This window comes from Ciconia boyciana, chromosome 16 (genome assembly GCF_034638445.1).
Source record: "Ciconia boyciana chromosome 16, ASM3463844v1, whole genome shotgun sequence".
Classification (NCBI taxonomy): domain Eukaryota; kingdom Metazoa; phylum Chordata; class Aves; order Ciconiiformes; family Ciconiidae; genus Ciconia; species Ciconia boyciana.
In genome coordinates, this window is record NC_132949.1 from 9,255,837 (window position 1) to 9,282,607 (window position 26,771).

The 26,771-nt window shown below is 47.3% G+C and overlaps 1 protein-coding gene across 2 annotated transcripts in view; it reads left to right on the forward strand.

Moving 5' to 3' along the window:
• The first annotated feature begins 16,319 nt into the window (after nt 1-16,319).
• SEC14L1 (SEC14 like lipid binding 1) overlaps nt 16,320-26,771 on the forward strand; it is a 43,950-nt gene continuing 33,498 nt past the window's right edge. Inside the window, exons 1-2 of one of the 2 annotated variants that reach the window (XM_072880797.1) lie at nt 16,320-16,446; nt 18,083-18,173. In XM_072880797.1, coding sequence (XP_072736898.1) covers nt 18,111-18,173 — 63 coding nt within the window. In that variant the 5' untranslated portion in view covers nt 16,320-16,446; nt 18,083-18,110. The remainder of the gene's footprint in view (nt 16,447-18,082; nt 18,174-26,771) is intronic. The other variant, XM_072880798.1, reaches the window with a different exon arrangement.

The following is a 26,771-nucleotide window of genomic DNA, read 5'->3' on the forward strand; positions in this document are numbered from 1 at the left end:
CTGGAGGAAGGGCAGCCCTGCAAGGGCTTTTCTGACTTTGCTTTGTTTTCAAAGAAATTTTACATCTTTTTTACTTTATGGCTTCTGCAAAAATAATCGCAATGTTCTCTTTGAAGGTTTTAATTCAGAATGGGTCGGCAAGGAGCTGGTCACTGTTTGCCTTTAAAAAAAAAAAAAAAAGTGCTTTCTCCCAGCTTGTGCTGGGGGATGCTGTGTCTTGCTACGGTCATATGCACATGACTGCCAAGCGTGGTCCCCAGCCCGTCCCGGCACCTCTCCCGGGGTCTTGCTGTGAAAACAGTCCAGCGGCTGAGCCATTAGCTTCGCTACAAGCGCTGTTACAGCAGGAGCCTCTTCAGGCTGACGGGGACAGGCAGGACCCAGCTTCTGCCAGCTTGGTGTGCTGAGGTCTCTGCTTAACCAACATGCAGGGTGGATTAGAGATTGTAAACAGCCTTCATTTGAGGAAAGCACAACTGACCTGGGAGAAGTGGGTCAGCTAGATATTTGGGGCTGTGTAACCTGCAAATCATGCTTAAGTATCCTATTTGTTTATCAGCTGAAGTGACTCAAATTGCATTGTAAAAGTGGCTTGTGCTTGTCTGGAGCAGGGTGGTGTGTGCCCTGTCCCTGCTAACCTGCTCTGGAGCCTCTCCTGGCCCCGGGAAGATGGGCGTGCCTGGGTTTGCTTATCAGTTGCCCATTTGGTTTTCCTACAGCTTGAAGCTGCTGCGAGCCTCTTAAATAGCAACTGAGAATTTATTGCCAAGACAAAGAGAGTAGGCAAACACTCTAGCCCGTCAGTGTTGGTATTGCATGGATTTGTTTTGAAGCCTGTGCTGTTTTACTAGTTTTGTCCACTAATTGGGCAAAATTAATCCCTACCGTGGTTAGCTCCAGGCTCTCCCAGAAGGGAAATTGTTTTTAACCCTGTGTTCAACAAGGTGCTTGTCCCCCCCTCCCTCGCTGCTCTGTCTTGCCTGTGTGAAGGTGGGCAATGTCAAACAGCTTGTCTTTTCTGAGGATTTCACGTGTCCCCAGCAGGTCGCTGCTGCGCTGGGCGCAGGGCAACGTGGGGGTGGCTGCGAGCCCTGCGTGACTTGCAGAGGGACCCAGGAGAGGGGATGGTGGGTGTCCACGTGTGAGCTGCACCCAAACGCAGTCTGGCCCCCGAAGCAGTGCTTTGCCCTGGCTCTCCAAGCACACGCCATTTATTTTTCTTCCCCAGCTGTGGAGGAGGTTGTGTGCAAAGTGCTTTGGCCACCACTGCGGCTCCACGTTTTTGCAAACACAACCCCACCATCCAAGCATGAGTAATTGTTTGGAGGAGCCTCGTCTGCCGTTTGCACCCTGCGCACTGTGATAAGGTCGAGCCATGCACTTGTTTGTGCCGTTTGCAAGCTGTTCCTTCCTGAGCGGGTAAGAATAGTTCATCTCATGAGTACACGAGTCTCCAGAGCAATGAGTTATCTGCTTGGACGCACTCCCCGCGCTGATGGCGAGCCAAGAGGAAGCATGCTTTGTTGGAGCAAGGCCTTTGCTTGCTGGAGAGAACGTTGCTCCGTGGCAGGTCACAGTCCTGCTGGCCCCCCAAGCACTGCTTTACCCTGCCCTGGGGCAGCGCGGTGCCTTCCCTCCCCACATGGCCCCTGGGTCCCTGCAGCTTCTGAGCCGTCTCTGGCTCTGTCGGCCTCCTTGAGAACAGCTCCGTGGACGGGAGCTGCTCTAATCCTTTGCACGGGTGGGTGGGCTGCCCTGCTGCAGCATCCAACCTGTTCTTCCAGGCCCAGGCAGCTCACCTCCCCTCTGCTCTTCCCTTGCGCTCTCGGGTCCCCGTTTCCTAGCACGTGGGATTTCTCTGCTGGGTTTCACCCTGCGCCCTAACACGGTTCCTCCGGTCACTCTGAGGGCATGGGGACAGGAGCTGCTCCAGCAGCCCGGCACCACGGGAAGGGAGCTGCAGCGCTCGCCATGCCCAGCTCGGGCTGGCACTTCTTACTCCTCGCAGGGAGCTGACATAACTCACTCGCCTGGCAGAAAGCATTTTGTCGTTGCTGGATTAAGGAGCTAGGCCAGCCCACAGAAGGTCCCGGTGGGCGCTGGGTGAGCCGGACCTCTGCCTTTTGGCAGCACCAAGCCCTTACATCAGTTCTGCAGGTCGGGGAGCTACAGCCTTGCCGGCTCTGCTTGTCCTAGCCTGCTGCCTGTGCACAGCTTTCTCGATTCCTCCATTTCTGACTGGTGAGGTCATGCTCTGCACCTCCCATGGCTTTTAAGGGAAAGTTCTGCCCATTGTGTTTTTGTGGGGGAGACTGGGATCTGTCCTCAGCTCTCCTGCAATGTAAACCCAGGGCACCAAGCACAGACACTGCTTGCAATCGTCTTTTGTGCTTCTAACCACAGAACTGGGGTTTTTTAATGACTTCTCGGTAGTTGTTCTTACTGCAGGGAATAATCCTGCTGGACTCGAGGCACTGGGCATCTCGGTGCTGAAGGTGAGGTCAGCCCCGAGCCCTGCCAGCCAGCCGGCAGCATCTGGTCCCCACTGAAGCTGCCCAGCAGTGCTTCCCTGGCAGAGCAGGCACCTCCGCAGTGACAGCAGCCAGATCTTCATCACAAAAATGGGTATATGTGCAGAGTCAGGGCACTTGGGTTTCAGGAAATATTGCCCTATCCAACATGCAGCTGATTCCTTTTCCCCCGTCAGGAAAGTGCCCCAGCCCATGCCCGCACAGGGCTGCAATACCATCGCTGTACGCGAGGGCCAGCTGTGGCACGGTACCATCCCTGGGGAATCACTTGGCTTTTCAGCCCATTTGGATGTCAAACTTCTTTTGGGAGAAGCAAAACTCCAGGTCAGGACTCTTGGACCAGGATGCAAATTTTCTACAATAACTTTTTTTCTTCCATAACAGAAACAAAGGGGAAAAAAAAATCTCTCTCAACTGGAGAGCTCTGGCTGCAGGTGCCGTAAAAGCAGTCAGTGCCATCTCTGCTGTGCTTGCAGACACCAGTGATAACGGATAGTGCCACACACAGCTCTGCCGCCCTCCAACGTGGCCTGATAAGGAGGTTTGTGCTTGATAAAGTCTGTATAACCTGCTGGGTCAGAGCAGCCACGTTCGTCTTCTTTTTGGACTAATCAGGATCTGCTAAATGGAAAAAGAGGAAAATCAGTCTCGGAGAAGGTGGTGTAGGCTGTCAGGCTTCTTTTGGCAAAGCCAAGCGTGAAGCCGATGGCTTTTGCGTGGCTGGAGCGGGCACTGCAGGTCCTCTGTGCTTTCCAAATGCCGTTGTTGGAAATGTCTTCAGAACGAGAGGCCCACCATGAATTAGAGGGCAAACTGTTCCCTCCCCACCGCCCAGCACAAGGCATGGAGGACAAGCCAGAACCAGCCTCCTCCCTTGATTTTCCACATCAAATTAGCCCTCCAGGCTGGATAATTATTCTCTCTTCCAGGCAGGGTTGAAGGGCGTTGTTTTTATTGACGGGATGAGGATTCTCCTTCTAAATAATGAATCCTGGTCACAGAGCCCCAGTCTGGCCATCTCCTGGGTATCCCCAGGCTGAAGTATGCTGCCCGGGTACCGAAAGGTCGGGACGTCGTGATGCTGGGAGTGTTTCTTCTTACAGTCCTTGATCCTGAATCCAGTGTTACAGCTGAATCCAGAATTACGGCTTCTTCCTTTTTCTTTAAAAGTTTCTGCAAAAAAAAAAAAAAACCCAAACCCTCTGAATTTGGCCTGATTTGGGTTTTTTGGTGTTGGAATTTCCTGTGGAATAGAAAACCTGGGACTGGCCAAGAGGTCATAAAAGATGTGTGAAAGCAAAACCCGCAGCGAGGCACCCTACTCTGCTGGGCTCCCTTAATTTTGCTGGAATCTGTTTTGTGCTCTTACCTGAGTTGTTTGTTTTTCACTGGTCTGTGCACAATGTTCTGGATTTGAAATATGTCCCCTGTTCCCCGAGCGAGAGGGCAGCCCCTTGGGACCCAGGGGAAAAAGGACCTGCTGCTTCCTGCAGCCAGCTGCAGCAGAGAGGGGAGCACGGTGTGAAACCCTGCGGGCGCCCAGGAATAGAGGATGGATGAAAGTACCCTTCCCCGGCCACGGGGTGGAATAATGTCCGATCCCTCTCATGAGACATCTAATACTGAGCATTCGTCCTCCTTGATGCAACGCAAAAGAGCAGTCGGTGCCTTTGGCCACCGTGGGAGCCTGGCTTATTCCCCTTTTACGGATGGGAAAAGCAAGATTTGTGTGGCCCAGCTGGTGAGTCCCTTTCGTGCAGACCCAGAGCAAGCGGCTGCTGTTTCTGGTGCTCTCCCCTCCTGGAGCTGCGGGCAGGAGGCCCGAGGCAGGGTGAGGGGAGGCAGCTCTGCAGAGGTGTGCAAGGGATCGGTCCCCGCTCCGGGGCAGGGAGGCCAGCCGGGCCGCCAGCCGGGCCCCTCCTGCAAGATTCTCTATCCAAGGGCGTTGTTGCCAACACTGCGACATGGCTGAACGGGCACCAGTGGGAATTAACTCAAGGGCAAGCACGCACGCGCTCGCAGCCCGAGGGCCGAGCAGAGCCAGGGCTGCAGCTGAGCCATCCAGAGGAGCAGCGGCAGAGGGGGAGAGGAAAGCGCGGCTTGTGGAGCTGTGCCGGGACGGTATTTTCTCTGCACCACTGGTCCCTCCTCGTTCCTCTCTGTGCACAGCCTTTGCCATGCCCTGATCCCGTCTCACGGGGCAGAGCAGAGGGAAGGGACCGCCAGGGCCATGGTGGATGGTGTCACGCTGCGTGCCGCAGCGGTGCCCAGCAGCTGCATCCCGGTGTGCCTGTCCCAGCCGGGGCATGTCAAGCCCAGGAGTGACAATGGAAGGCAGGTCAGAGACCAACTGTGTCCTCCGGTGCTGGATCCTGGTACCAAGCCAGCTGCGGAGCAGCAGCCAGAGTCATAACCCAGCCAAGCAAATCCTCCATCGGCTGAGCATGAAATGGATATTTATGTGCGCAAGCACCAAATCAGTCAAAAATAACGAGGAAGGAGGCGTACGCACCTATGTTTTACCTCAACTGCAGACAGGCCAAACCCTTAGCTCTAGGGCCGGGCTGGGAGGAAAGCCGGACCCCATGAAAGGGGAGCAGGTCCCGTGCGGGCGGGGGAGATGTCCTGGCTGCAGCGAACGGAGGCGGGAGGTGGGCAGGCAGCTGCCGAGGTAGGGCAAGCTGGTGAGCAATGGGGAAACCTGCTTTGACCTCCAGAGCACGTCCCAGCAAGTGCCTTGCTGTGGAGGTGGCTTCTCCCCGCGCACTAAGCCGTCGGCCCCTGTAGCCACGAGGCCACCTCGCTCCTCCGCCAGGTCGGTACTCGAGAGCCGGCCAGGAGCCAGCACCGTGCGGCCACACGCTGGGAGCGTGGCCGTGCTCTGAGCCTGCCTTCTGCTCCCCCCTCCCCTGCTCCTGGTTTGTGCTTAGGCTGTAAAAGCTTTGAGGTCTGTGCCTGGCAGGCTGGACCTTGAGCTGGGTCAGGAATCGGTTAATGCTGTCAGCATGTTATGCAAAGCATTGAACTTTGCATTGTCAGAAGAGGAAATGTCTGTACTTTCCTTCTGATTTGTACAGGAATTGAGAGCATGGAGATTTGGGGCCGTGGCCGCTTCTGCTGGGTAAACAGCCAGAGAACTGCCTGGTTTCCACCTTTCCTCCCTCTCCACCACCCATTGAAGAGGCTCCGGCAGCTCTCTTAAAGTGTGACATCTGGGAATGGTGCTAGCAACCACCAGTCCAGCCCAGATCCTTCCACTCGGCATCACCCAGCCTTTAGTGAAGGTTCACCTCTGCTAAGGGGCTGCTTTCAGCTGCTCCCTTGAGAGCCATTTGTAGGTCTGGCTGTAGGATTGGTCTTCCTTCAGCAGCAGACGAAGCCCTGTGTTTCCTGCTGGAGGGAGAGCCCGGGCCGCAGGACGGTCACGTCCGGATGTCTCCCTGCCCTCACCCTGGGGAAGGGACGAGGCTGGGCTGGGTACAGCCTGAGCATCGCTTGGGCCCTTAGTTCCCACCCGGGCCAGGATTGCATGGCAGGAGTCGATTTCAGTCGCTGTGCTGTGATTATGAAGGAAGGGGCAGTCAAAGAAAGCTTAAAAATATATTTTTTTAAGCTGTAGCTAAGAAATGTGCCATGGCTCCAAGTTGGACCTTCCAGGCAGAGGTGAGCAGGCTTAATTTGACAGCTATTTCTTAAATATTTAAAAAGCTGCCTGGAATAAACTGAATGCTTCCGAGTAGTGACCTAAATTCCACTTGCTGTAAATTTCATTAGAAAGTGGATTTGTGTGCCTGCCAGGAGCAGGCCACTTTGCAGCTTCATTGATCTGCCCAAACCATGTGCTGTGCAAGTGCCTCCCTCAGCAGATTTTTAAGGAGCTCACTGCTGCATGCTACTATCCCAAAATGGGGCTTGTTTCCTTGCTTTTCTCCTCCCTTCCTCTCCTTTTTTTTTTTTTTTTTCTTTCCTGGTGCAAATGCATCATTTGTTTACTAATCACGTCACACCGCTAGCTGCACGGAGTCATCCCACCTGCTGTGTGGGCAAGGATATAGCAACTGGGAAGGAAAATGCCACCCTCCTTCAGCTCGCTTGATGTGCTTTGCTCTCAAATCCCCATCCCGCGCTGTGGAAGCCAAAGACTTTTGCAACCCCGGGGGCTGCCTGCAGCTCTCCAGCGAGGTCACCTGTGGTTCTGACACCCCCTTGAAGAAGCTTCCTTCCCTTCTGCTGTCCCCAAAGCACTGTCTATCCCTGTGCAACCACGACTTTGGATCTCGTGGAGAGGTGTGATGGTAGCACAGATGGCGTATACTGAGTCTTACTAGGGAAAAAAGCCTGGGGAGATGTGGTACTGCCAGACCTCTGCACGCAGGAGCAACATGCATCTCCCCAAGCCTGAGCAGGGGTCACGCAGCTGATGCTGAGCTCCCCTCCCATGGCAGCGTGTTTGCAGCCCGCCTGCCCAGGTTAAAGGCAGTGAGGGGGGCTCTCTGCAGCCACCACAGGGACGTTGGGCCTGTGCAAAACTACGGCTGCTCCCGTGTTGTCAGACATGGAGCAATTGCCTGGTTGAGCTGAATAAATGGGCGAGGGGAAAGGTGATGTGTCCCTGTAGCCCTGAAGTTGGGTACCCAGCCCTGCCTTCCCCACAGGAACCCTGTTCTGGGGCTGGGGGGAACATGACATCCCTGTCCCCCTGCCACTTCTACCTTTGTCTCTGCACGAAGCTGACGGTCTCGTGGGGACCTCCAGCCTGGGGATAGGCCACGTAACACCACAAAACCTGACGTGTTTTGGAAGCCCCGTGGCCTCACCGTGGCTCGGGGAGGGTTGTGCACCCTGGGCGCTGTATGCGGAACAGGCAGACTGCGGCTGAGGCAAAGCAGCAGAAAATAAGGGACTAACCAACAACTCTGTCCTACAGGATGATGTGCTGGCACCCGTCAGGAGCTCTGACAGCTCTTCCTGGTTCACAGCATGTGGCAGAGCTGGTTTTCCAAGAGGAGCTTTCCTATGCGAGGACAGTCCCAGCGCTGCCGGGCTGGCACAGAAAGCAGACAGTCCTGCGTGCAGGCAGGGGTGGGCTTGGCTTCAGGAGTGCATGGTCACGTTGAAGGTATGTCTAAGGGAACTGGTCTAAGGGCACCTCAAAGAAGTGGTCTCCAAAGGGTGAGATTAGAAAACGTGGGCTCTCTTCAGCCACCTCCAGAGATGGAGCCTGTGCAGCTGGGAGCATGGGAGGGACTGAAAATACCCCAAACCCAACAGGAGGGGTGGCTAGTGTCGAGGGTGGAGGTTGGAGAGAAATATCCCCCTCTTCTAACGGTTGTCTGTGTGTCTTGCTTATGGCTGAACATTGGGAAGAGACGTCTGGGGGCCTCCAGTGCTCCTCTTGCTGTACGGGTGATGAAAGTGGGAAGAAATCCCCATGTCCTGCCTCCTGCTGAGGACTGCCGCGGAGGGGGCTTTCTTGGGCTGAGTTTTGGCAAGATATCGGCGAGGCTGGTCCAAAGCAGCAGCAGCCTTTCCGCTGCCTCTCCCTCCCCTTCGGCTGCCAGCACAGAGGATGCCCAGGTGCGGTGAACCTGCTGTCCTTTCTGCTGGGAGAGGTGCTGCTTCACCTCTGCTGCACGATGGTGACTTATTTTCAGAAGTTAAACCTAGCGCCTGAACAAAGAGGCCACAGCCTGGGCCAGCAGTATGGGCTGTCTTGGGGACAGGGCTTTGCTGGCTGTCAACAGGTAGACAAGGGCTAAATTCATTTCCCATAAATCTGAAATGCTCTGCCAGTTTCTCGGCTTCTCAGCATCTCTGCTGGAGTCGCCTGTTATTTATTTGCCTGAGGTCTAAGGAGATGTGCAGTAGGTTTTGCCGAGGCAATGGCCCGGGTGCCGTTCCCTCCTGCCGCCAGCGCCCTGAGCGTTTCCTTACTCGGGCCACTGACTTGGGGTTTCTCTCCCTGGCCTCAGGTGGCTTCATCCATCCCCAGCTGCAGGAAAGGCAGGGGAGAAGGAAGGGCTGGAGCCAGGAGGTCTCCTGGCTCTCTCCTGCGTTGGTTTTGGGCAGTGTGGGTGGTTCGGCCCCTTTGAAGGAAGGCAAGCAGTGCCTGGGAAGCGGAGGCTCTGCAGGCGTACCCACCTGTGCCCCACAGAGAGGTGCTGGGGACCGCGCTGGCCCAGCCGTGGCCGGGTGCTGGGCTGGCACCAGGAGCTTCCCCGCTTCGCCCCCCTGCCCGGCACAGGGATGCCCTCAGCAGCCCCGAGTCCGGGCTTCGTGGCTGGAGCAAATGCAGCTGCACTTGTTAGTGCCGGGAAAGGGGTGGTCAGGGCGTAGCTGCCAGAGGAATCTGGTTCTAAGAGTCGGGAGCATCACCAAAGCAGCAGTTTCTCTCCACAGCCCATGAAGGGGTTAAGTGAAAAATGAAATTTCTATCTCTTTCCTTGTGCTTTCTCATCTCTGCCATCGGAGCTGAAGATGGGGGAGGATTTTTTTTCTATATTTAGCTTTGGAGAAATTGCTATAACTAAATCGGCTTTAGGATACTGGGCTCTCTCTTTTATTTTATCTTTTTCTGTCACTAAGACCTTGTCATGTGGCTGTGGACTGCGGCTCACTGACTCTCTCTGTTTGCTGGGCTCAGTTTTTTTCATGGAGTCAATTAATAACCCATAAAAATAACACCTCCAGCTGTTCCACTTGCAGCTGCTGGGCTGGAGTCTAATTACCAGGCCTTGGATCCCAAATCCTGCTTTGCATGTAAAAGTGCCAGTGAATAGAAACAGGCAGAGGAGATGGCAATGCAAAAAAGGAATGCGGTTTGGGGTGCTATTTTTAGCCTTTTCAAGCCAAATGTAAAAAGACCCTTAGGCTGCTTGTGTCCTGCTGAATCTGATCGTATGCACAATATTGTTCCCATGGCACAGCACAGCAGCCGGGGTGGGCTGGGTTTTATTTTTGGCAGTTAGCTTGCCTACATTTAAAACCTCCTTCTGAGTTAGTTTGAGCAACGTTGTGTTGATGTGGCTCATATCCGTGCAGTAATGGTTTTTTTGCAATCACCTGTAGTTCTCTGTGTGTTGCTGAACGTGCCAGTGCTGGAGGTGGCCGCGGCAGTGATGGGGAGGGAAGGCACGCAGTTGCTCACCCAGTGCGGAGCTTGCATCTCACAGAGTGGTGGTAAAGGGGTGCCCAGCCCCCCTCAAACAGTCCTTTCCTACTGATTGAGATACAAAATGAATTTAGCTGGAGCTCGGGTGGATATGCAATGACCTTCCAACTGCCCTCCCTCCCCTGTCACCCTGTCTATCTTGCACCCTCTTCTGCTTCCTGAGCTGGATGTCATCTTTGGGTGAACCTTCCGGGCAGATTCATCCTCTGCTTCTCTGAAGACTGGGAGTCTTGCCTCTGCTCGGCTGGTGCTGCCTCAACTCCCACCACTGCCATATTCACCTCACCTCTTGCTACCTCCTGGGTGCTCAAGATCCCTCTCCTTTTTTGCTCCCCATGGAAGTGGTGCAGCAAAGGCCCAGGAAGGCTCAGGTGCAGACGGGTGTTGGGGATGGGGCACTAAGGAAGCATTGGGTTGTTTCCAGTCTCTGTCCAGGGACTTGTACTGGGGCGTATTGGTTCTTTTCATCATTGGGCTCTTGTTTAATTCAGACTCAGGGTGGTTATGACCAAAAGCAAATCCAACAGAACAGCTGTTCATTAGCTAATTTGAAATACTTAGTGGTCACACATTAGTCTGTAGCTACCAGCTTGAAACCACGACTGCAAATAGGCTTCCTGTGCTGGAGATCATCCCCTTCATTAAACCAAGTTATTTTGAGAGTGCTATTTGGAAGCTGCCCTCAGAAAAAACTCCTACATATCCCACTTGCACAGGGGTTGCAGAGCCAGTGCTTGACTCAAAAGGCAACTCCACCTCTTCCTTCTCTGCTCAGGCTCCCCCTGCCCCATGCTGACAGCTACAAGAGCCAGGAGGTGTTAAATGTCTCGTCTCTCATCCCTAGAGAGATGGAGCCAAACTCTCGGTGTGTATCCCTTCAGTGGAGCTCTGCTACCAGTTCACTTATCCAGGGACAGAGGATGCTATCAATCTCTGTTAATTCTTGCCTAGCAAAAAGATTGCAAATGTGGCTTTCCGTCATGCGGTACATTAGCCAAATTAATTCCAGGACAGAGAGTCAGCCAGTGGTGCTCGAGGCCGAGACTGATTAATGCTGCAGCCATGTCAAAATCAGCAGAGCTGCTGCTTGCAGCATGCCAGCTCCCTGGATGCAGCCAGGCTTCTGCTCAGCAATGCCCTCCATCTCACGCTTTTCAGGAGCATTGAACTCACTGGAATCAGTGACATAGACAATTCAATTGGAAGGAACATCTGTCTCTAAATTGCGCTCCCCATTCAGGCTGCTGCCGCTGCAAGAGGGTGACATTTTTTATATGTCTTGCTTGCTTTCTTTAATCTCCCAAACACAGGCACGCCTGTGGAGCACAGGGAGGTTCCTCCCTCGTGACAAGGAAAAAGAAATTAGCAAGCAGATCGAGCATGTATAGCAAATAATGAGATTGCCTTGGATACAGGACTGGAATTCATGCAAAGGATTCTGCTGATCAGAGAAGATAAGCAGCATTTCCAAGGCCTGCAAACAGCGTCATGCGACTTATGTTTCTCAAGTGTTTTCTAAGAGATCCTTGGATGAAGGCTGCCAGCACAGGCCTGATCCACAGACAGTGTGACTTAAAAAATAAACCCTGAAATAGCTATACTGGTAGTTATTTTGGTGTGCAAGTGCCTCATAATGATATGCCTCATTTTCCTTCAGGCACGGCAATAAGCTCTACAGACACACACACAGTTACGCTGGCAGAGCAGCAGGCACAAAGAAGGCTTGTCCTGACGCAGCTCCGGTGAAAGGGTGCCGTGTTTGCCCACGGGGTGCAGACCCAGTACTGGTGGAGTCAATGCGAACTTTAAAAGGAGCTGGATTTGTGGAATACTTTTAATAATAAGTAATTGTTTCTTATTACTCCTCTGGTATTAAAAAAAAAACCAACAAATCAACACTTTACAGGCAAATAGGGACAAAGTCTATACGTGGTGAGTGACCCAACAGCTTGATTCAATGCTTGTTGAAGTAGATAAGAGTATTTGTACTGTCAGACTCATTAAAAAGAGGGCTAGTAAACAGCCTTTGTTTTTATTTTTATCAGAAATTTGCTCATCCTTGCATTTGCTATGCCCCTTGGCTGAGACTGGTATTTTTCTAAGGATTGAAAAGTGTTATTAATGACCTGATCAGATCCAGGCAGCCCTTTGACTCACTTAAAGAGACGACTGGTAATGGGCTGTTCACTGGGAGGCAGCTACCAGGTGGCTGCCAGGCTGCACATGGGCACAGGGGGTGTTTCCAAAGGCAATTAGAAAAGTGGGGCATTCCCAACAGCCCAGGAAACCCTTCCTTGCTTGCAACTCCCGCTCCCTGTACTATGAGCATGACATCTTCAGCAACAATAAAATACCCCAGCAAATAAGTTATCATCCAAGTGTTTTTCCCTTTAAACCGGAAAAAAGGTCATGGGGGTGAGTTCCCTTTGACATTTTGGCCTCCCTGTGCCAGTGCCTGATGTTTGAGGGATAAAATAATCCTGTGGCAGCCCCAAAGGGTGTCTCCCCCTCCTCACGCTCCCCCAAGAAGACTGTGCTGTCAACCTTTTGGGTCCAACACAGGTATTGGAATGAGTGTTGGATTTGATGCTTCATCCAGAATATACACTCCGCTAGCTCCTCACGCTTTAATTATTTCTGCCCGAGCAGCCCCCCCTGCACCACCTGCTCCCCTTCTGCTTTAGCACTGCACGGCTGGTGAGCGGACACTGAATTCGATGTAGGAAGCCTCGTACGGTTACAGGCTTTGCAAAGAGAGGATGTGAATAAGGGCTCGATGCTTTCCACATGCTCATCCCGATTCATGTATTTTATGAATCAGGACTTAGTCCTATTTGCTAATGTTTGCCTACGCAACCTTTGCTATGTCAATGGTGCCTGTGCTCTGATGTCAGCTGCTGGAGTCCGAGCGCTGGCAGCTGGTGTCTCTGGCCAGCTCCCAGCCTACAATTCAATTTTCCTATCAGTCACTTGAGGAGAAAGGAAAAAACATGTTTCTGACTGTTTGTGGCATCAAAACATAAAGGGCTTCAGTCTACAAGGTCATTTAAGGCTTTTCTAAACTGTGACACATGGGAAAGTTCAGATAAATCAAATAATGGTATAAAGTTAACACAACTTCACTTATACTGCACTAAACTACAGTAAACTACGGCCAGTTTTATCCTGAATAAAAATCCCAGCACAAGAGTTTAATGTGGCTTTGTACAGTAGGCTTTCTAGGCTTTGTACAGTAACATCACTTCTCTGAAGATGGCCAGTCTGGAGATGTTTTTACCGTGTTCCCAATCTTGCCAATGGTGGAAAACTACCGCAGAGCTAAATGGCAGCAGTGTTTGGGAATAAGGGGATCACCCTGGGAGCGAAGAGCTCTGGTCTGCTTTCTCATACTGACTTACTGCATGACTCTTCCTACAGCATTTTGTGAGCCTCTATATTTATATCTGCATTTTGGGATTATTAGTATCTTCCCTGCCATTACAAAGGGCTTTAAGATCTCCAGAGATAAGTGGAGGCATTTCTCCTCCTGTGTACCGTTTCCCCAGTATGGGCTATATAGGGAGCTTACAAAAATACGTACAAGCTGTTACAGATGAGCGCACTCAGGTATGTGTCTGGAGGACTGAACTTTTGTGTCACAGTTACTTTAGTTTTAAGAGTAAAGGAGCGAAGGAATTCAGACCACCTCATATCCAGCACCACCCGATACTGGCTCCCTAGACTAGCATGGGAAAGAAAAAATTGTGACACCTAGTTAACTACCTATAATGCATTTAGTTAGAACCTGTGTAAACCAGAATCACATGTCCCCAGGGCACAACTCTGTCCCATTAGCTGTCTGTCAGTCATCATGCTTATTTTAGCTGGAAATGTTATCATTTGGGACATTTTTCATGGTTTTAAAGCGTTAGGAAGCAGGCATTTATTTCAACGTAGCCAGTGGTACATAATAAATTCCACCGACTCAGGTGTGACTGATTTATTACGGAATGGCTCTTGAAGAACTTCAGTATATCTGAACTCAAAATCTCATCCCTCTTTCACATACTTTTAATAAACATACAGCTTAGCAGCAAGACCTGGAATGAATGCATGTTCTCTCTTGTTGAGAACTCCTAACAATCTCCTCTCTTCAGTACAAAAGCTGCGAAGATGAGACCTGCTGGACAGTAAGAAGCCAGGACCACTTCACTTTTATTCACTCTCTGGGATGCAAACACAAGAAACCAGAGCAAGTTCCTGCCTGCTGAAATTCCAGGGGCTTGCACTGAGTTACAGCAAGGCCCGGCAGCATTTTGACTCTGTTCTTGTACACATCAGCCCCGTACTGCTCCCAGGCAATTGTACTTTAAGTTAGTTATTATGAATAATAAAGGGTTGACTACCAATAGTTCTCATTAATTTCCATGGCAATATTGCCTGCAACAAGATAAATGACTGGGCTTTGAGTTGTGTAACCAAAGTTCGTAACGTGAAGGAATGCAATCCAGGAAAAGCGTTCAGATGGTGGGGAGTGACTGACCTTGCATAAGGCCCAACTTCCCTTCATAGCTAGCAAGCTGCATTCCTAATTTTCTGAAAATATTGAATGGTTTGCACTTTCAGCCGCTGGGCTCCAGTCTTCAGCATGCCTCACAGCGTTCCTTGAACATTTCACCCACCCATTTATTCATTTATATTCCTTCTAACGATGCACTGCTGGAGCTTCCACAGGAGAAGATGTAACAGGAATATAAACAATAATAGAAAAATTTAAAAACATACTACTCTTCTGTGTCCATCTTGTTAAGGTTATTGTTTCTGCAGAAAAGAGGCGAGACACCTACCACGATTGATTTAGACATTAAATTACGGACTTTCACTTTAATGCTTTCACTTTATCAACTCCAAATACCTTTCAAAGTCCAAATAAAGCTCTTCTGGTTATATGGCCATGTGATTAAGTAGAATAGTGGCAGTCAGTAAGAATTAAAACGTTTCGCAGGATCTAAAGAGAGAAATGTTATGAACAAAGAGGAATCTGAGTGGGCGTAAATTCCTTGCCCTGCTATGCTGGTAGGATTGTATCTCAGGCTTTCAGAGCAGGAAAAGGATGTTACAGGCATAATGGCAGGGAATATCAATCAGATAACTAAATCTAATTACAGAGTTACTAGATTAACTAGTTAACTTCAGCTACATGAAGGCAACTGGCCAAGTGCCATAACAGAAACCAGATTTAGAGAAACAATTTCTCAACACATTAAACAACTTCTTGTTATGGCTAGTTTCAGATTAGACAGACTATTCTTGACTAACTTTAAGAGACACATGGTTTGTGTAGGAAAGAACTGTAGCTGAATCACTCATTAATAGTAACCACAAATTCAGCCTTCTTAGAGAAAGAATTGCACCAAAAGGATAGGATAATGACCCTAAATTTTAGTAGAAAGATTTTATTTTCTGAGGGAGTAAGCCAGTAATAAAACATGTTCTGGGTAAAAGAATTGCCTTAATAGAGTCACTGAAGGGAACAGAAGCATTGGCCCCTAATTTTCAAGTCCTTATTTTAACACAGTTTGTGATACACTGGTACTGTATTAAACATAATTGCATTGCTCGATTTCAGTACATCATAGTTAAACCACGCTAGACGCATCTAAGACAGAATTCTTTCAGACATCCCAAACTGCAAAGCGGCCCAGGCTGGGTGGCTGCTGGCTGAAGACAGAGACAGGAGAGAGGCAGAAGGGTGCTCAAGCGGTGACCGAGGCAGGTCCCCGGGCCGGGCCCTGCGCTCCCAGGGCGGCCGGGGAGCTCCTGCCGGCCGGGGCAGAGCTGTGTGCCGGCAGAGCTCCTGCGGGTGCCCCTGCCCCGGCCTGCACGCCTCCGAGTCCCGGGGAGAGGTTCTGCACCTCCTCAGGTGATTAGCCTGAACGGGGCAACTGCTTACTGCTAATGGAATGATGTAGTACTTTGTCCGAGTTGATACCATCTGTGATCCTAGGCTGCAGTTCTTCGCCCTTTCAGCAGGGATAAACTACGTCCAGCCAAGTCTTTGGGGCAGTTTCTCTCCCGTGCTTGCTCCCCCCTGGCTTGGCACCATCACCCTGAAGCACCCAGCGATGGCACCACAGCTGCTCCGTGCTGCGGCCGTTACTCCGGGCTCTCGCCTCAGCCTCAGCATCGCCACCTAACCTCGCCCCCTGCTCCCGATCATGCTTGGCTCCCACTCGGAGCCACAGGCCCCAGGCAGAGCTGCAGCCTCGTCCCCAGGAAGGACGTATCTGCCAAGCCCCCTCACCGAGGGGAGCGATGAAGGGCTTAGGACCAAAGTGATGCTCAGGGAGGCGGAGGGAAGGGGAGGTGTCCGCAGAGGGGTCTCACGTCCCGCTCCAGCGCCCCCCGCCCCGGTGCTGCCTCTGCGTGCCCGTGCGTGTGAGGGGGACCCGACCCCCGCGCTGAGGCGCGCACCCCGCGCCCCACACTGCGCATGCGCCGCCCTACGCCCCACGGAACCCGTCGGCGACACCGCGCAGGCGCAAGGGCAGCGCGGGGAGAAGGCGCCCGCAGCCCTCCCCCGCCTCCCCGCTGGGAGGCCGCGCATGCGCAGAGCCTGGCGGGGCCCAAGCCCCGCCCCCGCCCTGTCACTAGTAACAACAGGCGGCGGCGACTGCCGGCGCCCCTCCCCCGCCGGAACCGGCGGCGGCGCTGCCCCGTGCCGGCATGAGGCCAGAGCGCGGCCGGCCGTCGTGACGGGAGGCGGTAAGGGTCGCCGCGCGGGTGCCTGCCCCCTGCCTTCCCCTACCCTGCGGCTCGGCTTCCCGCTCTCTCTCCCCCCCTCCCCCAGTCGCCCCCTCCCCTCAGCCCCACCGCCGCCGTTGCTGTCCCCCGGGGCAAGTTTCCCGCCGTCCGCGCTCTGCCCGCTCTCCGCCGGCTCCCTTCAGCGTTAGCGGCGGCGGGCCGGGGCCCCGCGGTGAGCCCTGAGGAGCGGAGGACGCTCCCCATGTGGTGGTGGGGCGGGGGGGGTAACGGCTCTCGGGCGGGTCACGGCGGCGCCGCGGCCGCTGGGCTCTCGTGTCCCCCCCGTCCCCCCCCGGCCGGAGCTCCTCGGGGGCAGCGCGGAGCTCTCCGGGCGCGGAGCCGCCCGCGGCGGGGCTGTCACAGGTGTCCGCCGGGTCCCGTCCCCGCCCCGGAGCGCTGCCGCGCTGGCCCGGCCTGGAAGGGGCTCGGCGGGGCGAAGGCAGCGCTGTCCTGGCGAGCGGTGGAAAGAAACGTTGAGTTTCTTTGTTGTGTAACTCTTTTTGTCCCAGGATTAGAGAGGGTTTGCGGCTTTTTTTGCTGATTCAGGTGGTTTTTTTAAATGCGGGGTAGTCATGGGTAAATTCCTCTCTTGAATAGGATGTCGGGTGAACTTTCTTGTGACTCTTGAATTCGTTGTTGGCTGCTTCTCGTGTCTGAGAAGCTGCGGTGCACATCTGCCGCCTTCGCTGGAGTTGATAATGCTTTCCAGAAGCACTGTAGATAACGTGAGAACACATTAAAAAATAAAAATAATACTAACTGACTGTTATAAAGCCACTTCTCGCTAAAATGAGTCTGGCTAGCAGCCTGTAGTTTCATCTGCGAGTGCTACTGCCAGTATTTTTTCAATAAATGTAATTGCGTTCAAGAGAGTTTGGGTCAAACACTTTGGGGAAAGCAGGCACGGAGCCATTGGAATAGCTCCTGTCTGTTTTGCTAGTGAATTTTTTCTGACTGTATATTGTTATGTTTGTAGTTTCTCTAAGTTTTTCTCCCCAGCTATCTCTTAAGTTTCTCTCTCAAAAGTCTTAATTATTTTGATTTGGAAGTGATGAAGGAATGCCTTACATCAGTGTGCTGTAGCGATCCATTTTTTTGTTTCTGAAAACAATGGGTTTTAACACTTGGTGTATTTTTTTAACCTCCTTTTTTGTTTTTGGCTTTGTTTTTTGTTTTTTAAACCAGTCCCAATTTAGAATCACCTATAAGCAAGGCAGCCCACTTACTGTGCTGGGGGACCGGGCAGTGCTTTTCTGCCTTTAGCTGGTATGCGTCAATGTTTGGTTCTCAGCAGCAGCACAGGAAGTCTCACCATCCTGATGAAGAGTCATAAAGTGTGTTGAAGATTTGTTGCTAAAACTAGACTGAAAATGTGCTAATTTTGTGTCGCCTTTGGAAGAAATGATAAGTCATTTCTGACAAATATATACATAGCTTTTCAGGACCCCATTGCATCTTCCAAAAAAAAAGTCATGAAGGAATTGTGAAGGATTTCCTATAGAATTGCTAGCACGGTATCATGCACAGAATAATTGTAAGAGAAGATTGAAAATGGCTTCCTACATTTGACAGATGGTTTTAAAAATTTCTTTTTCAGGTTTGAGTTGATCTTACTAACTGCAGCTATGGTGCAGAAGTATCAATCCCCCGTACGGGTGTATAAACACCCTTTTGAGTTAATTATGGCTGTAAGTATTAATTTTTGCTGTAATTTTCTTCCTTGACAGTTCCTTGCGTTGCTAAGTAGTTACTGGGGTCCGTTTGATAGGTACTGTAGAACATACAAATCTGAAATGATATATAAAACATGAGAGGTATGTTTTGATGGTTTCTTCTCTACCCAGAGTATTTTTTTAAATAATGTGTTCTCTTTTTCTCCCAAAGTTTAGATATAGTTCATAGATTTATTTTAAAGTTAGAGCAAAAGTGGGTTCCAAGTGTGATTCCCAGTTGATTACTGGAGCAATCTATTCTAGCATGGGAGAAAGTGTCAAGTATGTTGATTAAAAGATTATTGTGGTTGCGTCTTCATCAGTATAAAGTTTACAGGACTAGAGAGCACAGAGAAAGCCATGAAAGCAAGGATAAGCTTGGATGAAAGAGGAGAAAGCGTTCTGAGCATTGGTAATACTTTGGGGGGAAGAAAAAAATCGCTTGCTACAGAGGCCAGAGAGATGAACAAAAAGCCTTTTGGGTTCATGGTTGCCGATTTGTGTGCCAATGTTACAACTAGTAACCAAAAAAACCACAGAAAATCCTAATTAGATTCCCTCTTATTTCTCTCTCTCCCCCTCTCCCTCCCTTTTTTCTTTTAGAAAACAGAAAGGAAGTAGGTATTTGACATTTTTAAGTATATTCGGCCAAAACCACAGCTGTGTGGCTCTCATGAGTTATGAAGAGCAGTTGAGGAGAGCAGTCAGGTCAGCTTCTACCTGATAAGAACAGTTAAAACTAAACAATAATCTAAATAGTAATTGTTTTGTTTCACTTGCTGAAAATACTTAATACTTGCTTAATGGCCTCAGAGGAGAGTTTTAATAGTGTTCATAGTGTAAATATTTAGATAGATCACATGGTTTGGAGTGCAGAGTTCCTTACAGAAGTGATCCTTCACAGTCACAGGGCAAAAAAGGATTAGATCACTCTAAGGGAATACTTCAGTTTCCTTTTATCTTATTCCTGAAGCTGCCTCCAGTATTACACATGCAGGTCTTGCTCCTGCAAACACTTCAAGGCAGAGAGTGGTTATTTTCATGAGTGGTGAAGAATCTGACCGTGATATGTTGGAGGTCTTTTAGGACCTTACTACACTCTGACAGCTAGGCTTCAGATGGTTTCTGATTTAAATTTGATAGTGTGTGTAACTTTGGCCTTCAGTGAAGTATACTGGTTCTTGTTCTTAGATCAGTCAACAGAAATTAATTTATTGGACAAAATTCTCTGGCTGTTTGCTGAACTGACAAGTCTTTACCTTGCTGTTGAATTGAAGGCAAAAATTCTTCTTCTAAGTTATTTCTTCAAGGATATTTTGAGTCAAAATGCTGACATCAGGATTTTTCACAATGCTTTATGGGGTGTGAATAGAAACACTTCTGACTTAATATTAACTTTGAGTTCTCAAACTGTTCTGTATCTCAGGGATAACATTTGAAGAATAATCTTTAACAAACATTAAGTGTTTTCTTACATGAAAGCTTTTCTCCTTTGGAAAGAAAGAGGCTATACTACATGTGCAATTAGGATAAAACAATAGTTGAAAAAATAAAACAGTGAACTAAGAGGAGAAGAATGTTTATAAAAAGAAACAGTCAGCCCAACAGGATGCTTTCCGAGGCTGGAAGTTTAGATTAGCGATAATACGTATGATTTATTTCGTCTATGTCAGGGCAGCAAGTTATCACTTGAACTTGTTCAGAATGTGATCACTGGATGAACATCCTTCTCCTGCCGTGTCGCTTCTGTTATGTTACTGGTTTTTAAAACGTGTAAAATTCCTGGTGGTGATCTATCAAAACTGTTCATGCATTTTCTGAAGTATGTAGAGGAGTGCCTCCATGTGCCAAATTCTTTAAAGAATATAAACAGTATAAGATAGTGTCATACTTTTTCTTACTGTTTTCCCTTGGTTGAATACTGATTGCAGAAGTTGATGAAGTATTTCTGGAAGGAATATTCCTGTCAAAATTTGTGCTTACTAAAATGAAAGTACTATGTTGCATATTCTCAACAAAAAAAGTGCTCTAATGCTATTTTAACTGTATCAGCAGCTCTTCTGAAATCAGGAACACACCCTGGTATGTACCAAGCTTGAATTTAAGGCACCCAGCAAACAACTTTAACAATATGGGGTTTTTTATGTTTCATTTTTTTCCCTGTCCCTCTCTTTCATATGCACCCAACTTCTGAGAGAATGTGTCCTCAAATAGAGGTTTAAAGCCACACACCAGAGATGCTCAGCTGTCAGTCAGTAAAAAGCCTCTCAAAGAAACCTTTGGTCAGTGTGGCAGCAGTGTTCTCTATGCTGAGTTGTCTAAAAAAAATCACTGTTTCTAGCCTGGGTCTTCTTGTGTGGGATCTCATCTTGTCTTAAGGTGCTGAGTACTTTTAAAAATTTTTATTTGGAAAATCATCCTCCATTCCTTGAGAGTTTCACGGAACTGAAGAGGTAATTAATTCTATAGAGCAGTAATGAAGATCACCAGTGTCAATGAAGCCCATGTGGGCTGTAAATATTTCCTGGATGGTATGTGTTCCAACTACAAATTGGAACTCATTAAGTCAAACTAATATTAAGCTTTCAGATAGAGAAATCAGCATAAAATTCTTCTTTTCTATAAGCAACCAAGTGAATGCCACTTGCAGAATGGGTCATTTACACTATTAACTTCCTATTTGCCCACTTTTACTTTCGTGGGTTTCAAAGAGGTACTCGAGGGAGAATAAAGTACAATCAGCATTCCATTCATGGTGCTCTAGTGTGTTTTGAGAGAACTTTGTTCTCTCTATGAAGGGTGAGTGCAGCTATATTAAGACAAAAAACTGAATTTAATTCCACTTTGATCCAAACCAAGATTGACAAGACAAGTGTTTTGCAGGCAATTATGATATAAAGACTTTTAAAATAGATGCAATAAAAATTCTTTTTCTAAGTTGAATTGGTGTTGAAAATAAGTTTCTCTTATGCTCCTCCACTGAAATCCAAAAATCATGTATTGAGCCCTAATGTATCTCTGTGACGATATACTTCAAGGCACAATCCCTTATCTCTCAAGTCCTTGAGAGAATTGGTGAAGTACCGTTGTTGGTAGAGAGTTGGGAGATCCATTGCTGCATGCTTCTTGCCTTCCTTTATCATTAAAGGCGAATTGTGTGGTTCCAGATAATATCTAAGTTGCTTTGAAAACAGTAAGAACAGGATGCAAATCTTTTAATGAAACTCTCTCCTGAATTTGAAAAGATTCTAGAATCATGGGCTAGAAATGATCACATTTTAGTCCAACACACCTAACACAGGCAATATGATTTCACCAAATGGTTACCAATGCTGACATGATGAGTTTTGGCTCCTCTGTGGCATATCTGTCATAATCAAGTTCTTGAAAACACTCTGTGTGTATGTGTGTGTATATGTGTGTGTCTGTATATGTGTGTGTATATATATATATATATATAAAAACCCAACCAACTTGCACAGCTGTTCATTAGACTGAGTAAAATCTTGCCTTGTTTTTTCTCCTGTTCATGTTGAAGTTTACGTAATGCTGGAAGCAGCTGAGATGTGGAAAAATGACTGTTTACTTAGACTCACTTGTCAAGTTACCAAGGTTAAATATATTGGAGAAAAACTGAGAGCTGCTTTTATAAAACTTTTAAAGATTATAGATTTAATTTTTGATGTTAGCTTTAAAGAGGTTTACATTTAAAGTAATATAGGGACTTCGCTGAATAAGTAGTTCTTAATGTTAAAAGGCAGTTAAGAATTGAATCTTGAAGCTTTCTTAACACACATGAGGCTAAAATTAACTTTGGAGATTCAAAGCTTATTTTCAGTCTGACATGCATTAGATAATTCCCCTTGAGTTTAATTTCCAAAGTAAATTTAAATAATGAATAATCAACTACTATGGTATTCCAAGGGTGGAATTTATGCGAACGGAAAAAAAGTAAGATCTTTGAAAAAAACATATTGAATTGAACCATTGACCAGAAGGGGTTTTTGAGTTTCTGAAAGCTCTGTGGAAAATGTGTTGCTCTTCAGCCCCTTTAGAAAATGTCCTATTTACAGCCACAAATTGCATAGTTTCAGAAATAAATATGAATAGTAACGTGACTGAACACAGCGAGTGTGCTCTAAACCTGTCCCATTACGTTTAGTCAAATTAATGTAGATTTTAAGAAGTTGTGGCTTTGTGAAAGCTAAGACTTTCAAATCTGCCTGTGACAGGAGACAGACTTTCAAAGGTATTTTGCAGTCTTTTGAATACCTAAAATAATGTTTCCACTTTGTTAAAGTTCCTGGCATTTCAGCTTCCACTGGTGCCAAACAATGAAGAGGAGTCTGTAGGTAAAGTAGTCATCAATGTCAGGAGCTTGCAGTTGTGGAAATAATGTGTTTGGGTTTTATTTTAAAATAAAAATAGCAATTAATCTTGGACTGCCTTGAGGCGGAAGACTACTTCCTTCCAAACTACGTATTCGCATCAAAATAGTTAAAAAAAAAAATTGGCCTCATGTTTTTCCTTTGTTCTGATAGAATATCTAAAGTATCTAAAGCATGGATCTTTCTTAATAAATATAATGTGTAGTGCTCTTTTGATTATATTTTTAATGGTTCAAATTGGCTGCTTTTGGACAACAGACTGACTGGCTTGCTTTGGTTTTATAGATCTGAAAAAAACAGTGTTTAAGGTAAATCTCCATGATTTTAAGTATCCCTAAATTACAGGAAAGTAATAAGATGTAGATGGCATAAATACGCTTCAATGATAGAGTAGATTAGAAAAAACTTATCTGTTTTTTCAGATTGACAAATCAAAGTATAATCCCTCGATCTAGACTGTAATGAGTTTCCTGATCAGGCAGTCCATCATCTTTTCATTTTAAAGGTTATTACTTTAAAATGTCATTAAAAAACCCCCAACAACTATGTATCAAGTTAAGTGCCACACCTGCTTATAAATCCCCACAGTTTTTATTCCTTCTAGTCTCATTTTATTTTTCTTGGAAAAAATGCATTCCACACATCATGTGAAGAGGGGCTGAGAGGCCAGTGAGAAAAAGGAAGCTGTTCTCCAAGTGCTTTTGAAAGCACAAAGTAGGCTTTAAATGTATAGAGAAGTAATTTATTCCCTTGATGCGGTGCACCTTCTTGAGGGTTTGTCTCAAATACGTAAATCCTGGGGAAGGCAGCAAACTGAGTGTCCGCTCCTGAAACTGCTCAGCTGTTTTCCCTTCTGTTGTAAGACTCCCAGACTCTCATCTACTTTGCTTCCTGTATTTGTTGAAAATTCAGGCTTATTTACTGTTGGAAATGCATTGGTAAAACTGCGGTGGAACAGTGCCTTGTATGGATTTTCTTATTTTATATTAAGTGTCTGCGGTTTAACTGCTGTTTTATGCTATTGTTGATGGCCTCTTGTGTTAGCACGTGTTGCAAGAACAAATGAATTTTTGGCCACTTGTTTGGAATGAGCCATGATTAACAAATGTGAGAGTTAAGTTGAACACTAGGGAAAAATATTGACTTAGCAGCATGCTTACTGTGCAATTTACGTGTTGTTTCATGGCCTGCTTAGATATTTCCATGGCTAGCTGTTTCCTGTTTTTTGTGGGCAAACACATGACCTGACTGTAGCTGACAGCTGCAGTTCTCTTGTTCACCAAATGCTTTCAGTCAGTTTTTTTAACAAGTCTTTTACACTTTAAATGCTAAAACACCACTACTGTCAAACTCTGAAAGGTGTCAATAGAAGAAAAATATGTATCAAAACAGTTCCTGTTGCTTTGTTCTGAAAGCGCTCCAAGCTTTTCACCCTTTGCAGGTGTTTTAGCTCTGAGACTGGTGCGAAGTGCTGCTCTAGGATCTGTTGATCAGCCCAGTGATGTTGCTTTGACTTAAAAATCTCGAAGTTAAACACGTGGGAACCTGGCAGAAAGGAAGTGGTTAACGCATTCCGCAGAGTCCTAGACACCCTTGATACTACAGTTATGATCTGGGAAAGGTGTAACTTCATGCATGTAATTTAACGTGTGGTTAGCCATTAAGGAGTATGTGTAAAAGCCTTCAAAACCTCATGGGAAGAAGATACGGTGTATTTTTGTTAATAATTCTAAAAGCATGTCCAATGAGGAGCCAGAGGTTGCTTAGAGATCAGAGACGTCAGCTGCAGACATAGAATAAGATGTTTCCGTATGGTGTGGCCAGTTACGTGCACTTCCAGTGTGAGCAATCTGGGTTTCCTGTTCCTGTGGAGCTCTTACTGCTGTCTTACAGCAGAATATTTCAGCTGTTATGCTTTTAGGAAACAAGCACACCATGAAAGAGGGAGCAGAAGGAGAGCCTGAGGGATTGGAAGCAACCCCTGAGGACTCTCATAAAGCACATTCAAACAGAGTCCAGGTTTTGGAACACAGAATTGAGGGGTATTCATTGTGATTTTCATAACCAAGATTGGTTTTGCTTTGCACTTAGTTTGAATTCAGTAAGTTTCTGGAAGGAAGGCGGTGATGGGATCTTAAATTATTGCATTCTGAATATAGAGTGAATCTTCTGAGAATTTGCAAGGAAATCTGTTAATTAGCTCAAGTTAAAATTAATTACAGGTTAGTCTTAAATGGTCTATTTTCTTTTCTCCCAAGTGAATTTGTCTTCAAATTTTTCATGTAGTTTAAAATTACTGTGTATATATTCTAAATGAAGAACTAGGCTGTTAAGCTGAATTATTAACTCTTTTTATCTAATTTTTATGATGTAGTTAAGACAGATCAGGTTAGCAGCTTGGGTAAAATCTTGAGTAGGACCTATTACAGATAATTTAATAATTTGGCTTTCTCACAGTCAATTTGCATGCAGCTTGTTTCAGTTGTAATCAGTGATGTTTGAGGTGAGAGTCATGCCAAGAACTCACGCTGGTGGAAGATATGGTGGCAATGTGGCTGGAAGGGCTGTCTGGCATCATCTGGGCTCTGCTGCAGCTTTGCCAAAAGGGTACAAGCAAGCAATGAGCCATCAAAGTTTGAGATCAGGTCCCAAGGTCTTGGCTTTTCTCTGCATTGCTCTTGCTCAAGTAATACTGGTTTCCGCCCAGTCCACAGAGGTTTTCAGCTTGTGGTTCATGGGCTCTCTCTTCTAAGGGTCAGAGAAACATAACCAAATATGTGGTTTCCCATTATAGCTAAGTTGGTGTTCCAGCTTGCTCTTGCTGCTTTCTTGCAAAGACATGTTCATCAGCAAGCCAGTATAGGGAGATAGGCTGGTCAAAAGCTGTCTTGGAAAAAAGGAAAATAAATACCTTGTCAGCCTGATTTCCTCACCAGGCTCACTTAAGGCTGATGAGCACCCCTGTGGGTGCAGGTGCTCGTCCCCTCCTGCACTGTTAGTGAGCTGATGGCAGCTGGCCACAAGAAAGAAAAAGCAAGTCAGCAGGGCATTTGTCAGTACATGTTGCGCTGCGGGAGCCCTCGATTCCATGGGGAAATAATTAGGGATCTACAGTTTGAAAAATGCTGAAGCCTGTTGCTGTAACAGTAAATGAAGGGGCCATTAGAAACTTGATTCAGCAGTCTTCAGGCCTGGTATTATTTAGCGGTGCAAAGTATTTGCAAATTGTGCTTAATGGCTTGGAGTTGTGGATTCTGTGAGTTGCTTTGGCATAAAGAGGAATCTGTCCTTACTTTAGAAAAATGAAAATTAAAAAAAAAAGGTATTTTGTATGATCTAATGGGGTAGCATGTGAGCTGACTGGCTGGCTTTCTTGCTTGTATTCATGTATGAAACTTCAGATTTGAACACTTTCTGTCTTGGATTCCTCTTGGGTTTTACTTTATGATAATAAGGTTTGGGGACTATATATAAGTAATTTGAAAATAAAAATATCACAGGGCTCTTGGAATCCAACAGCTTTAACTCTGGTGACAGCAGAGGGATCATGGGAGGGAGCAAAGAGAAGCTACCCTTTTGTATTAAAAATGATTTTTTATTCAAACTTTTAATTATAATTATATACATTTGGGTTCTCTTAAATTAGCATTTCAAGACTGTCATGGTCAGATATATCAAGTTCAATATCTAAATCTGTAGGGTTATGTACATTTTGGATTACTTGTTGGATAATTACAACTGTTTTCGTTCTGATGTTATTTATATTCTCAAAACTTGAGTATAGGTGTTTTTTGGAATATATGCAGATCAATCTCTGTAACAGTTGAAAACTACATTGCAAACCTCTTAGCAGTCACAGAGAGGCTGAAACTTTAACTTTCTGCTTTGCCTACTGCTGCTGTAATATTCTATCATACTGCTTTGATAATAATAGATGTCATTTTGTGAAAATGAGTGTTTCTCTGGTGATGGTCAGGATGGCGATGTGTCATTTATATTTGTTTATGCCACAACAGAAGGGGAACAGTTAGTTTCCTGATGAGAGCACTTCCTTTCTCGAGTGCATTGTGTCTCTTCATGTAGTGCAAAATGTGAATGCCATAGATATTAAGTCTAGTCCAGGAACATCAGTCAGTAGAGTCCTTTCCAGAGGACATTTTTCTGGCTATTTCATTCAGTGTGTAAA